Below are 12,572 nucleotides of genomic sequence, written 5' to 3' on the forward strand. Positions count from 1 at the left end.
GACAACATTCAAACCCTAATCATTAACTAAACTAAAAAGTACAGAAAAGTAGAAATCAGTTCTTTCTCTGAGAACAAACATCAAAGCAGATGATTATGCCTAAGATGTAGTTCCCAAAATTCTCTAAGTATGTGCTTTGGACAATCATGTAACTTCTGTCACCTCGTTTTCAAAATGAGAATGAAAATACTTTCTTTTCAAGCACTGAGTCAGCTATATTTGAGGGGCCTTCTGGTTAGGAAATAGCAACCACTGGTGGTGAAGGTGAGAAGAACAATGAGCTTCTGCCAGAGATGCTCAGTTAATATGGCCCAGAGCCTCTGAGATGGAAGAGAGGGAGAGCATGACCCAGGTCTCCTGTCCTATGAAAATGAGTGTGGAAGGCTTTGGGAGTTGCTGGGGGTGCCTGAACATTACATTCTCTATATCATTACGTCTTCACATCAGCCCCATGAACAAAGTGATACTATGCCTACTTTGCCCATAAGGCAGCTGAGCTCCAGAGAGTTTTATTCACATGTTAGACAAGAAGTTAATAAATGACAGAGCACATCTATATGTGGGCTGGTTCTGTATCTCATATTCTTCCCGCTGCATGTGTTGCTTCCAGAAAAGCAGCACAGGAGAAGAAAAGTAGGATGATGGGTGAAATAAAAGAAATCAGATGTGTCCGCTTGTGTGCATTCCTCTAGAAGGAGTCTAGAAGGAAGGAAAAAAGCACAAAGAGAACATAGAACCTCAGGAGCACAGTGAGAGAAAAGGATACGAATGGATGTTGCAGATTTGATGAGACTCCATTTCACAAGGGAAAAGAAAAGCTGCCCTGCGAGAGACTGTGTTCAGGCCCTCAAATGAATGATAATGAAAACAAGGGCATGTTCAATGTTTAATATCCCATCAGCAGAAGGATCAAAGATAACCCTGACATTTTGAATTTAGAGGGGTTCTTTTGCATTTGGTTTGTTTCTTTTTAAAAATGTTTATATTTCTTTCAAATACATTTTACATTCAATATTATTCTGTATTAGTGTTAGGTGTATATATAGCATAGTGACTAGACAATCTCATACTTTACAAAGTATTTCCCCCCCCCGATATTTCCATTACCCACCTGGCGCCATACATAGTTATTACATTATTGACTATATTTCCTATGCTGTGCTTTACTTCCCCATGACTATTTTGTAACCACAAATTTGTACTTCTCAATCCCTTTTACTTTTCACTTAAGTCTCCCTCAGCTCTGGCAACCATCACTCTGTCCTCTGTATCTGTACATCTGTTTTTGTTTGGTTTGGTTCATTTATAAGCTTTTTAGGTTCCACAGAAAATATGTACCCTTATGTTCATTTTAGAATTATTTACCATAGCCAAGCTATGGAAGCCACCTGAGTGCCCATCAACAGATGAGTGAATAAAAAAAGCTCTGGTATATATATGCAACAGGATATTACTCAGTCATAAAAAAAAAAAAAAGAATGAAATCTTACCATTTGCGACAGCATGGATGGACCTACAGGGTATTATGTTAAGTGAAATAAATCAGTCAGAGAAAGACAAGTACCATATGATTTCACTTACATGTTGAATTTATGTGTCTTGATGGGTTGTACCACCAATACCAGGGATTGAGAATGAACAAGGAAGAGTAGGTTTTACATGAAAAATATGGGTTTAGGTATATTAAAATCCTATCTTCGAGGTGTATTGGTTGAGGGATACGTATATTGCAAGGGTTACACTTGTGGACCTGTAGAGAGCTCAGGTCCAGAGGGGGAATGTTAGCATGAGGTGCCCAGAGATGGTGGTTGAAGCTATTTCAATGATTTCAGAAGCAAAAAGGGAGGAGAATAAAAGCAAGGGAGACAGATAAAAAATGTTAAAGGTTTGTGAGAGGAGAGGACTGAGAGTCAAAGGTCATGTAGGCTAAGAACTAAAAACAATATTTGAATAGAAAAGTGGCCAACACTATACATATCAAAAATGTTTTTACATGGGCTAGGTTTTGTTGGGAAGTAAGAGCAGGTGAGCTGGGAAGCTAGGTTGGGCTACACGCACGGTTAAAATCCTTGGTTGGAACATAAGGCCTTGAACTGGTTAGTAAAAAAACAAAATGTTGGCATAATGCTGCAGTTTCAATCTAAGTTGATGTAAGTCACAGATTGAAGTAGAAAAACACTCAAATGGGCTATTTTAAGCAAATATAAGAGAGAAGGATATCTGATTTGTGTTTCTATAAGCTCCTTTGCCCAAAGGAATGAAAACAAAAATTTTAAGACTTGCACCTATACTGCGTGTAATAAAGTCATCAGAGGAAAGGAGAATGATGGGTATGATAATCATTTTATTTTTTGTAGAGAGAATCTTTTCATGATACAAAGTATGACAGTTTTTGCAATGGCAAGAATTTAAGAATGCTGTATGCTGCAATGCATTGCACCCTCATCTTGCAACCTAACTATTGCAGGCTGCATTTGAAACTGTGCATAGAAATACCATGTATCACCCTGGCTGGTGTGGCTCAGTGGATTAAGCGCCAGCCTACGAACCAAGGGGTCGCCAGTACAATTCCTAGTCAGGCCACATGCCTGGGTTGTGGGCCAGGTCCCTGGATGGGGGCATGTGAAAGGCAACTGGTCAATGTATCTCTCACACATCAATGTTTCTCTCCCTTTCTTTCTCCCTCCTTTCCCAGCTTTCTAAAAATAAATAAAATCTTTAAAAATAATAATAAAAAATCATGCATAGATGTTGAAAACATTAAATCAGAGACTGTATGGAAAGTGCCTAGTTAACAGTCACTGAGCAATTTATGTTTGTTCCTATTTTCACAGGGAATACTAGGCAAGAAACATTAATGCTTTGAGATGTGAAGCAAGTTGCCTGTTATTTTTGTTTTGTTTGTTTTGTTTTGTTTGGTATGTTAAAGGCTCACTCTCAAGAAGATTAAATATGAGCATATTTAATCTTCTTGAGATATATGCTGCCTGCAATAGTTAGGTTGCAAGATGAGGATGCAATGCATTGAGGCATATGAGGAACGGGAACATAAAGATGATGAAGGGCAAAAAGAAGTGAGTGGAGCCTGGTTCTGACTTAGATACCACTAGAAGCTGAAGTGTACAATAATAAAATATTAACTCATTTATTCTGTACAACAACTCTCTATGACAATCCTTATTATAGATGAGGAAAAAGAAGCATAGAAAGAATAAGTAACTGATGTAAAGCCATAGAACTTAGATGGAAGAGATTTTCTTCTAGGTAAACCAGCCCTAAAGTTACTATTCTTAATTGTTCTGCAATCCCATTTCTCAGTACTTAAAGTCAGCATGCTGCTGAAGGAACATTCAGGGGACACATCAAAGCAGCTGAGGCAGATGAACAAAATGAAATACGAAGCTACACTAATAATAGAAAGTTGAACCAAATCAAGCTGTCATTGGTGTAGGTCAAAGTCAACATCATGTTGGCAATTTCATATGGCTACATAAAAAATGGAGCATGGGAATATTCAAAAGTACATACTAAGCATGTTGCAAAGTGCCAGACATTAGACGCTGATGAGTCAAAGCTGAATAAGGAGGCCTCTGCCTATACTATGTCCTGGCTAACTATAGGAAATGAAGATGCAAACAAGAATTACAATAGAATGGGATATTTGCGGTTAATGTAAGCATGTGAATCAATATTCCTCAGCCTTGCCTGAGCAATAAAATGATCTATGGACTTCTTTATAGTTGAGATCTTTCCTCTAAGATAGTCCTGTTCAATCTGCTGGGGTGGGCTTTTGAAAATAAAAAAGACAGGCAATAACCTCTGAAAATAACTGAATTACAAATTATAGCAGGGACTTCAAATGCTACAACAGCATACTTAGACATTTCCCAGGATGTTTGTAACCATGAAATAAAAACTAGTGGATTTCAATGTATCTTGCAGGAGAAGTTCTCAAAGGCACATGGACTTAGGGGTCCACAGAGCCAGTGAAGAATTCCTGGATTAGACAATATTGTCAAAAAGAATACATAAACTTTAGGAAAATATAGGAATAGAACAAAAGTGCATTAAAAAAACCTGCTGACTTGAGATTTTAGAACAAGGAGCATATAACATCTTCTCACTAAATAAGGTGGAGAAGAGGATCCGTGACAACACAGGAAATGAGTCACAACAGAATACGTAGTGTGAGGGGGCTAAAGTTATGGCAAAGACAGTGAGAAAGCTGCAGCAACACAGCATGTTTGACTTAACAAGGAAACTGAGAAAAATGTACAAAAAGGAGTAATGATCTTGGTATAAGACTCTGGACTATAAATATTCTTGTGCAAGTACCAGAAGAAAAATTAACCATGAACAGAGCAGGCAGAGAAAGGAAAAGAGAAAATAAACATTTAATATGTTATGCTTTTAAAAATATGATCAAAATAAAGGGAAGGAAAGGGGAAAGTCAAGGAACATATAGCAAGGACTCCTGGACAAAACCAAAGGGGAAGAGCTGAGGGAGGGAGGGAAGGAGGGAGGGGGCAAGGGAAAGGGGGGGGAGACAGAGACAAATGTATTTAAAAAGTAAATTAAAAAAAATAAATAAAGATCCTTAATCACAAAAAAAAAATAAAGTTTTTCAAATTTTGTATATTTAAATCTTCCTTTAGTTAAAGTTACTATCTAATGAGAAAACCCTGTGAAAGAATAAAAAAATTTTATAGTACTTTAGATTCCAACATTTAAAGGTCAATATGTAGGCAAATGTTTTTGGAGAGCCACAATGTCACTTCTGCTTCCAAATATTTCCTCTGCTGTTTTAAAATTTCCTTCATTACGTCCATCAGTACCTTCTGCTCATCCTGAAAGCAGAACTAGCCTTTACTGTGGCCATGTTTCTAAGGTACCTAACCAGCCCATGTTGAATCCATCTTTTAAGTTTTATTTTTATTCTTTTGTTGCCTTTCTTTTGCTTCTCCATTCACTGGCACAGAGAACTACTTCAGTCTAGGGCTCAATGCCCTCATGAGCCTCCCTCTCCCTTTGCCATCCCTTCCTACTACACTCCATTCTTTACTCTCCCCTGATACCATAGGAACAGCCATTCTACTGACCTTAATGATGAGCAAACAAGATTAGCACCGTGGATACAGTTCGCACACATAGTAACACATAAAGAACTAATGATGTTTTGGTGGGTGTAAATGCAGTAATAATATGGATATTAGTGCTAGTTTTGTAAGTAAAGATACTGAATGTTTTATACTGCCTGCATCTATAGCTGCATAATCAATAGGCATAACTTTGTTTTACAGGAGCATTGTGTCTGAGTATTATGTCTACTTATAGAAGTCATTTATTATATACATTTAGAGGTGCTGGATGTACTAGTTGAAATTTTATTTCCACATACCTCTGTGGGAGTTTGTTGAGTCTTTTTTTCAGATTTGGGCAAATCTTTGCTTCCTCTTCTTTTTAAGGATAGCTGTAACAAAGCATGAATATATTTAGTTTGATAAACAATGATTTTAATTCAATTTTATGTATTTAAATGTCCTAATAGTATATGATAAAACCAAGCCAAATGAAGAGTGTTAGTTCAAAAATCACAGAGGAGAAAAATAACCCAAGACAGATACATTTACATGTATTTTCACTTTGGACTGAGATACACATCACAGTAGAAAAGGAGCTGGCAATTATCTAATTAATTAAGAAATAAAGGCAACCTACTGTGAAAATGCAGAAAAGTAACTTCAGCAAAATTTAGACTGATGACTCAATATACTAGATATTTCAGAATTTCAGGTGAAAGAAAATTCTTGTTAGCATCTTACATGGCTAAAGAAAAAAATGTTAGGTTGTTAAAGAGAAGCTTTCATTGGGTGTATGTAAAATTTGAATAATCTCTTTCCTCACCACACTTCCATGCAAACACACAAACACAATACACACATACATACCTGTGTAAACAATAGGGAATGGTAGGGGTTGTAGCATATACAGAAGCAGGCAGAGTGAGAGTTAGCTTCAGCTGATTGGTGTCATACAGGAGTGTGGGCTTTTTCAGGAGAAGCTAGAAATCTGGAATGTTATATAAAATCTCCCACATTTTATTGGTTGACCTTCATTGAAATTCAAACAAACAACACTTTGTAGGTCAAATAACACACATCTAATGCCAAATCATTTAATGGACTAGCAGCACATGATCTCTCATGCTCATTCCATTTCTTAGCACCAATATACCAAAGAAGTCTTCTCTGTATAAATAATAACCCACATGCATGAATGGCTATCACATACCAGACAATGAGCTGCAACTACCATTAGGAAGCCCACAATTCAGCATGGGAGACAGGGAAGCAAACAATTACAGTGCTTCCATTCCGTATGAAACTGAAACTACAGAGCCAACTGAATAGTCCATGTGGTTATTTTCAGTTCCAACAGAAAAACATTCCCTATGTTGCTTGAAACAAAAGCTGTGAGGACTGACTCACCAAAACCAAAAGCAAAGTAGGAAACAATCAGCAAAAACTGTCCCAGGAAAACCAAGAACATAGTGAGCTGAACTTAGGGAATCCTGAAACATTCTGTGTAGCAGCTACCTACAAAGAAGCCCCTGAATTCATTTTCTTACTTACTGAATGCTTTTACTTTGTCTTTACTCTATTATATGTTTGTTTAGTGTTAACTAATCTACTTCAAGTGGCACCTGTGATACAAGAATAAAAAACCAATATAGTCTCTGCTTTCTATGGGTGTTCCTACTTTGTTTGGCAGTGCAACCTACAATAGAGTGATGAAAGCAATGATAATGTACAAACAATATTAACTGCCACTGATGGAGTACTAATTCATGTCACACACTCTCAATTAATTCTTAAAATACCCCTGTTAACCTCACTTTTCAGATAGTAAACTAAAGCTTAGAGTGGTTGGATACATGATCTAAAGCAGGGTTCTCAAAGTGCGATCCCCAAAACATCATCAGTGGCACTTTGTAACTCATTATAAATGCAAATTTTCACCAATTCCAGAACTACTGAATCAGAAACTTTGGAGATGGAGCCTAGGGGGCTATGAATTAACAAACTCTCCAGTTGATAATGATTCATGATAAAGTTTGAGAAGCAGTGGTCTAAAGTCACAATTTGGTAAGAAGGAGATCATATTCTTGACCCAAGTCTTTCTAACCTTTCTGACCTATTAGATCACAAAGGAGAAAGGCTTACTCCTATCTAAGATTGGAGATGGTATAGTGAATTAGGGATGATTTCCAGAAAAAAAACAATCTTGAATCTGGTAGATGAGGAAGTTAGCCAGTAGAAGCTGGGGAGGGAAGGAATGGAACAACAATGTATTCCATGTAGAGAGACCATTTCTGGGACACAAAGAAATTCAGTATCGCTGCAACAAACAGTAAGGAAATGAGTGATCTGGGATTAGGCGTAAATCAATCTTAAAGGACACTGAATAAAGTCTGGACTTCCTCTCACCAAGGTCAAATTATTGTTCTAAGTTGAATTAGGAGTATTAAAGGGTTTTAAATAAAAAGTGTCCATAATCAGACTGTCCTAGAAGAAATACAAAGACACAAAGGTGGCAGTTCAAATGGCCAGGAGGTAAAGGGATCGCATGCAAAGGAAATGAAGAAAAGTATGCTCTAGTTCTGAGAACATTTTTTTTTCTTTCTAGTCATTGTGTTTCATTAACTCCACAGATATCTGTTGAGTTCTGTGTATATATGCTACTCTATGACATACAAATATGTTTGAGAAATATTTTATTCTCCCCCCCATAGAGCTAATTGTTTATGATAGTAAAAAGATGTAGATAATTAGCTAAAAGAGAAGACAGAATTAACTAAGGGCATGAAAATGAAGAACAAGGAATTGAGAGTGCAAAGCATCATCTATGATTCCAGATGTGGGGGAAAATTATCACATAAAATCAACCAGGAGAGAGTATATTTGAAATGTGCACAAAATTTCAATGGAAATAAAAACAAGTAAACAGCAGAAGAAAAAACTTGGAGAATGGATGTCCTACAGATTCACTGACTTCTGAAAAGAAATAATGGAAGTAGAGGCACTTTAGAGATGAAGCAGAACACACCGCCGAAAGGAATGAGGTCAGCTTGTGGAGCTGAGAAATTTAGACTTTATCCTGTGGGCAATGTTAAAACAAGGCCTCTAAATTAATATAGGAGAAATGCTGAAACTAGGCCATGCTTTCCTAAGAGGCATTTTATATTTCATTTTTATTTAAATATCACTCCGGTGGGTGTCAAACTCAGATAAAGCTCTGAAACAAGGTTTTTCCTTGAATAGTGGTATATTGCCTTTAAGGTGCCTCAAGGACTGTAAGTACCTCTAAGTAGCACATTTAAATTGTTAATAAATATTAAATCATTTGTTCATATTCCAGTAAGTTTTTACTGAATTTCTGATGCTAATGGAACAAAGATGAAGGATTCACTTGGGTGGAGAATGCTGAAGAGATAATATAAGTCCACAAATTCCTTTTCCTGTGGGGATAGAAGGTCCTCACCTCCCTCTCTGTCATCCTGCTCCACCTTCATCCACAATCCAGAAACCTCTAGAGTGGCATTTGGGAGGCGAGGAATAACCCTCACATTTTCATCTTTGTTCGCAAATTAGGCACTTCAGATGGCTCTCTAAAGAAAAATGCCGAAAACATGTCCACGTCTTAATTCTTTGCATTCCCAACTTGAACTTGTGCAAAACAGGCTGCCATTCTTTTTACCCACACGAAGGCCAGGAATTAGAGAACTTTTCCAAAACTTATTTTTGCACATCAATCACATAAAATGGATTGTGTTCTAAAAATGCTTTCAGTCTGCCTTTCTTCCTCAATTGAAATTTGAACCATTTCTTAATATACAGCATATTTATGTTTTCAACAATTAAACAACAGAGAACTTGTCAAAAAAGCTACTGGAAGGCATATTAAGTGTATAAAATTCTTATATTTTTGATAAAATTAGAGAGAGATCCACTCAGATGACTGAGTCAAGAACGAAACTGTAACTATTCTATCCAGGATTTTTTGAGCACTGAGCACTTGCCGTATACTTTCCTGAGACCATAACATGTATCCACTCGTGTAATCCTGCCATAGTCTGCTGAGGTTGACACCATTATCTGAGGCACCCAAAAGATAAGATCACTCAGCTACTGCTAGAAATAGGATATTAGTTTTACAGCTTCAGAGGTCTTATTCTGAACTAGATGACACTCCAAAGAAAGATAAGCACAAGGCTATGTTATTTCCAAATATATCCTTCTCTGTGCTCTCACACCTGGCTGCATGGGTTTGGGGGCACTATTTTACACGTGAGCAATGTGTGTTTGTACTTTTAACACAGGGGCCAGCAGAAGTCACAGACACACTCACTGGTTCTCAAGAGACACACTGAAAATTACTTGTGGCTTCAGGGCAATGTTGGGGAGTTCCGACTGAAGGCTGGAGGGGAAGGGAAAGAGGCAGGACCTTTGGCTCTGCTATGATCCAAATGCTGTGTCTCCCCAAAATTCATGTTGAAATTCTAATGCTCAATGTGATAGTATTAGGAGGTGGGGGGCCTTTGGGAGGTGCTTAGGTCATGAGGGTGGAGCCCTCTTAAATGAGATTAGTACCCTTATAAAAGAGACCCCACAAAGCTTCTGAGCATCTTTCGCCATGTGAGGATATAACAAGTCTACTACCTGGAAGAGGGCCCTTCTCTGGCCATTCTGGCACCTTGATGTTGGACTTTCAGCCTCCAGAACTGTGAGAAATAAATTTTTGTGGTTTCTAAGCCATCCAGTCTGTGGCATTTTGTTACAGATTAAGGCAGGCTCCACCTCATTTTGGAAAGGAATATAAGGGGCTCGTGTCCCTAGATGTCCTCTTCCTTTCCTTCTATTACATCTCTGACACCTACCAGAGAGTCTGGCAGACGCAGGAGAGGGTACCCAGAAATCCATTTTCCATTTTCTCCCCTAACTGGGCGAGGCAAGAACCAAGCTCTACACTGAGTCACGATCTTGAAGGCCAAGGGAACTGTAGGTAAAAGAGGCACGCCGGGATGATCAGGTTCTGTCGTCGTTTTGTGCAAAATCTCCCAGCCATTTTCTATCTCACTCAAAGTCAGAGTTGTGCTTCCCTAAGGTACAGGAGACCTCAACTACACAATGGATCTCCCCGGGTAATGTGTTAAAAGAACGGCCAGGCTTCAAACCAGACCTACTAAAGTAGATTCTGGGATTGGACCCAGGCATTTTGTCTCCAGCTCCCCAGGTGAGTATACTTTGCAGCCGGCTCTGAGAGCCAGCGCCCTGGCCCTGCTCTGCATGCTCAGCCGCACCCCCATCCCACACAAGCTCTCCGACCTCGTCTCCCACCCCCCCTCCCCTGCTTCCCTTGCTCTCGTGTCACGAATATCCTGTGGTTCCTCAAACATGCTAAGCATGCTCCAGATTTGGGGCCTTTCCTCTGCCTGCAGCACGCTTCCTATATACTCTCCTGCCCCACTTCCACAGCCTTTTCAGCGTCCCTCATCCGAGAGAACTTCCCAGACCACTTTACATAAAAGCTTCCACTCTCTTGCTCCTGTATTCCTTGTCTTCCTAACCCTGCTTTATTTTTCTCCATAGTGCCTCTCACCATTTAACTCGTGTATTTGTTTCATGCCTGTCTTGTCATCCTGGAATGTGAGTGGCACCTACACAGACTCTCTGTATTGTTCTGTTAGAGCTCCACCTATTTATTAGATGTACACCTGGCACAAAGCAGTTGCTTGGACAACGGCAGGCGAATGAGGAAATTGCTATGTCAACCTTATTTGTTACATAGATTTGTTTTTGAAGCATCTTAACCCAAGAAGTTGGTAGAAAGTTAAGACAAATTAAAATTAAAGTCCATGTTCAAAGCCCCAGTGAAACCTTAGAAAGATAAAAATTGATTCGACCTTTTCAACAGAAAGATAAAGGGAAAAAAATGTATGAGCTGAAAAGTATTTAAAATACAATATGTGATATACCTTTATTCTGTTCTATGACTTTTCTTGATTTCTACCAACATTTTTCCCACTGTCATACATTAAGTTCTGGGTCTCAAAATCATTTTGTGAAGGATATCTGGTACCAACATTCTTCGGTGGCCTATATGCCTGCTTCTGTTCATCAGCTCCTCTCCCACAATTTCTCTCTGTCCCTAACCCTCCAAGTCTGCAGAGCCTCTGCTTCTATCTTCCTGCCATCAAGCCCAGGTCACACTTCTCCACGTAGCTTTCTAAGCGCTCTAATCTTTGTCCTCCGCCATGGGAGGAAAAAAATCAAACCTCTCCCGGCTCTTTCATCTTCCTTAGCTTTGGGCCAATGTCAATGTTGTAATTCTAATGTCAACTCCGTTACTTTCCATGCAATATAATTCAATAAGAGTTTACATAAAAATACTGGAAATTATAAGCATGAAGGCACTTTTCCTTTGGATTCCAATCAGTGTCTATTATACATCAGACTGAAGACTTTTGTTAGTGATGAAAGCTTCCTATAGTAAAACGGTTTACACATCTGGCTGCATTTCCCCCCTGCCAGTGGCTAGCCAATTCACGAAGTGCCGCATTAAGAGGCAGAGTCTATTCCTATACATCTTCAAACTAGGCGGGCCTTGTGACTTGCTTTGACCAACAAAATGTGGTGGCAGTAAAATGTGGGAGGAGAGATGGCATGTTAGTTCTGACTCTATTGCTCAAGAGATGTGCACACTTCTCACTCTCTTGTGGAAACATGCTGCCTCCTGGAACAGGCCTGGGACGGCCTGCTGGATGAAAAGAGTCACATGGCCCAGTTGTTCCCGCTGACCCAGCCGACAGCTGTCCAACTTCCAGAAACAGAGCTTTCTAACTGACTGTCACCTGAATATATATGGGGACCAACCGAGACTAGAAACCCATAAAGAAGACCACAGAATCATGTAAATAAATGACTGTTTCAAGTCACAGTTTTGCGGTATTTTGTTACCCAGCAAAAGCTCATACATTTACAAAATACCATGGAGACTGAAAAAGACATTAAACTAATGAACTCAGTTGTTATTTGTGGAAAAAATCTCTTATTCAAATTTCAGAAAAACAAAAACATACGTAGAACATCAGGAACAAAACTGGAAGGGGATGTCAAACATAGAAAAAAATAAAAATCAATTTACTTTATATATGTTTTTCTTTCCCCTACTTTTGTCAATATTTTAATTCCATAAAAATTTTTTAAGATAAAACAGCTTTAAACAAATTATTATAAAAGCTCACCTTTCAGTTCTAAAGTGCAAAAACTTCTTTTAATAAAAGCAGGTGTTCAATTAGCACCAAAGGAGTGATATGAGTTACAAGCTAAAAAGTTCATTTTAATAGTCAAGCTTTTACAGAGTTTGGATGAGCACATTTTTGAAGTTGTTCTATCTGAATTTAGCTTTTATTCTTTCTTTTCAGAAAAAATGCAGTGTACATATACATCTTTACAGTAGATCTAGGTTTCTAATTTATATCTGTCAATTCCACCCTTAGTCTTAGCAAATTG

General features: G+C 38.4%; 1 protein-coding gene across 1 annotated transcript in view; it reads right to left on the reverse strand.

Annotated features, from left to right (window-relative positions):
• Positions 1–12,572, reverse strand: part of MTCL3 (MTCL family member 3) — a 57,436-nt gene that overhangs the window by 19,831 nt on the left and 25,033 nt on the right. The window contains exon 5 of the mRNA XM_054569940.1: positions 5,399–5,470. Within this exon, the coding sequence (XP_054425915.1) occupies positions 5,399–5,470 (72 nt within the window). The remainder of the gene's footprint in view (positions 1–5,398; positions 5,471–12,572) is intronic.

Source organism: Pteronotus mesoamericanus, unplaced genomic scaffold (genome assembly GCF_021234165.1).
Source record: "Pteronotus mesoamericanus isolate MK-2021 breed Mesoamerican mustached bat unplaced genomic scaffold, CSHL_Meso_final contig_20, whole genome shotgun sequence".
Taxonomy (NCBI): Eukaryota; Metazoa; Chordata; class Mammalia; order Chiroptera; family Mormoopidae; genus Pteronotus; species Pteronotus mesoamericanus.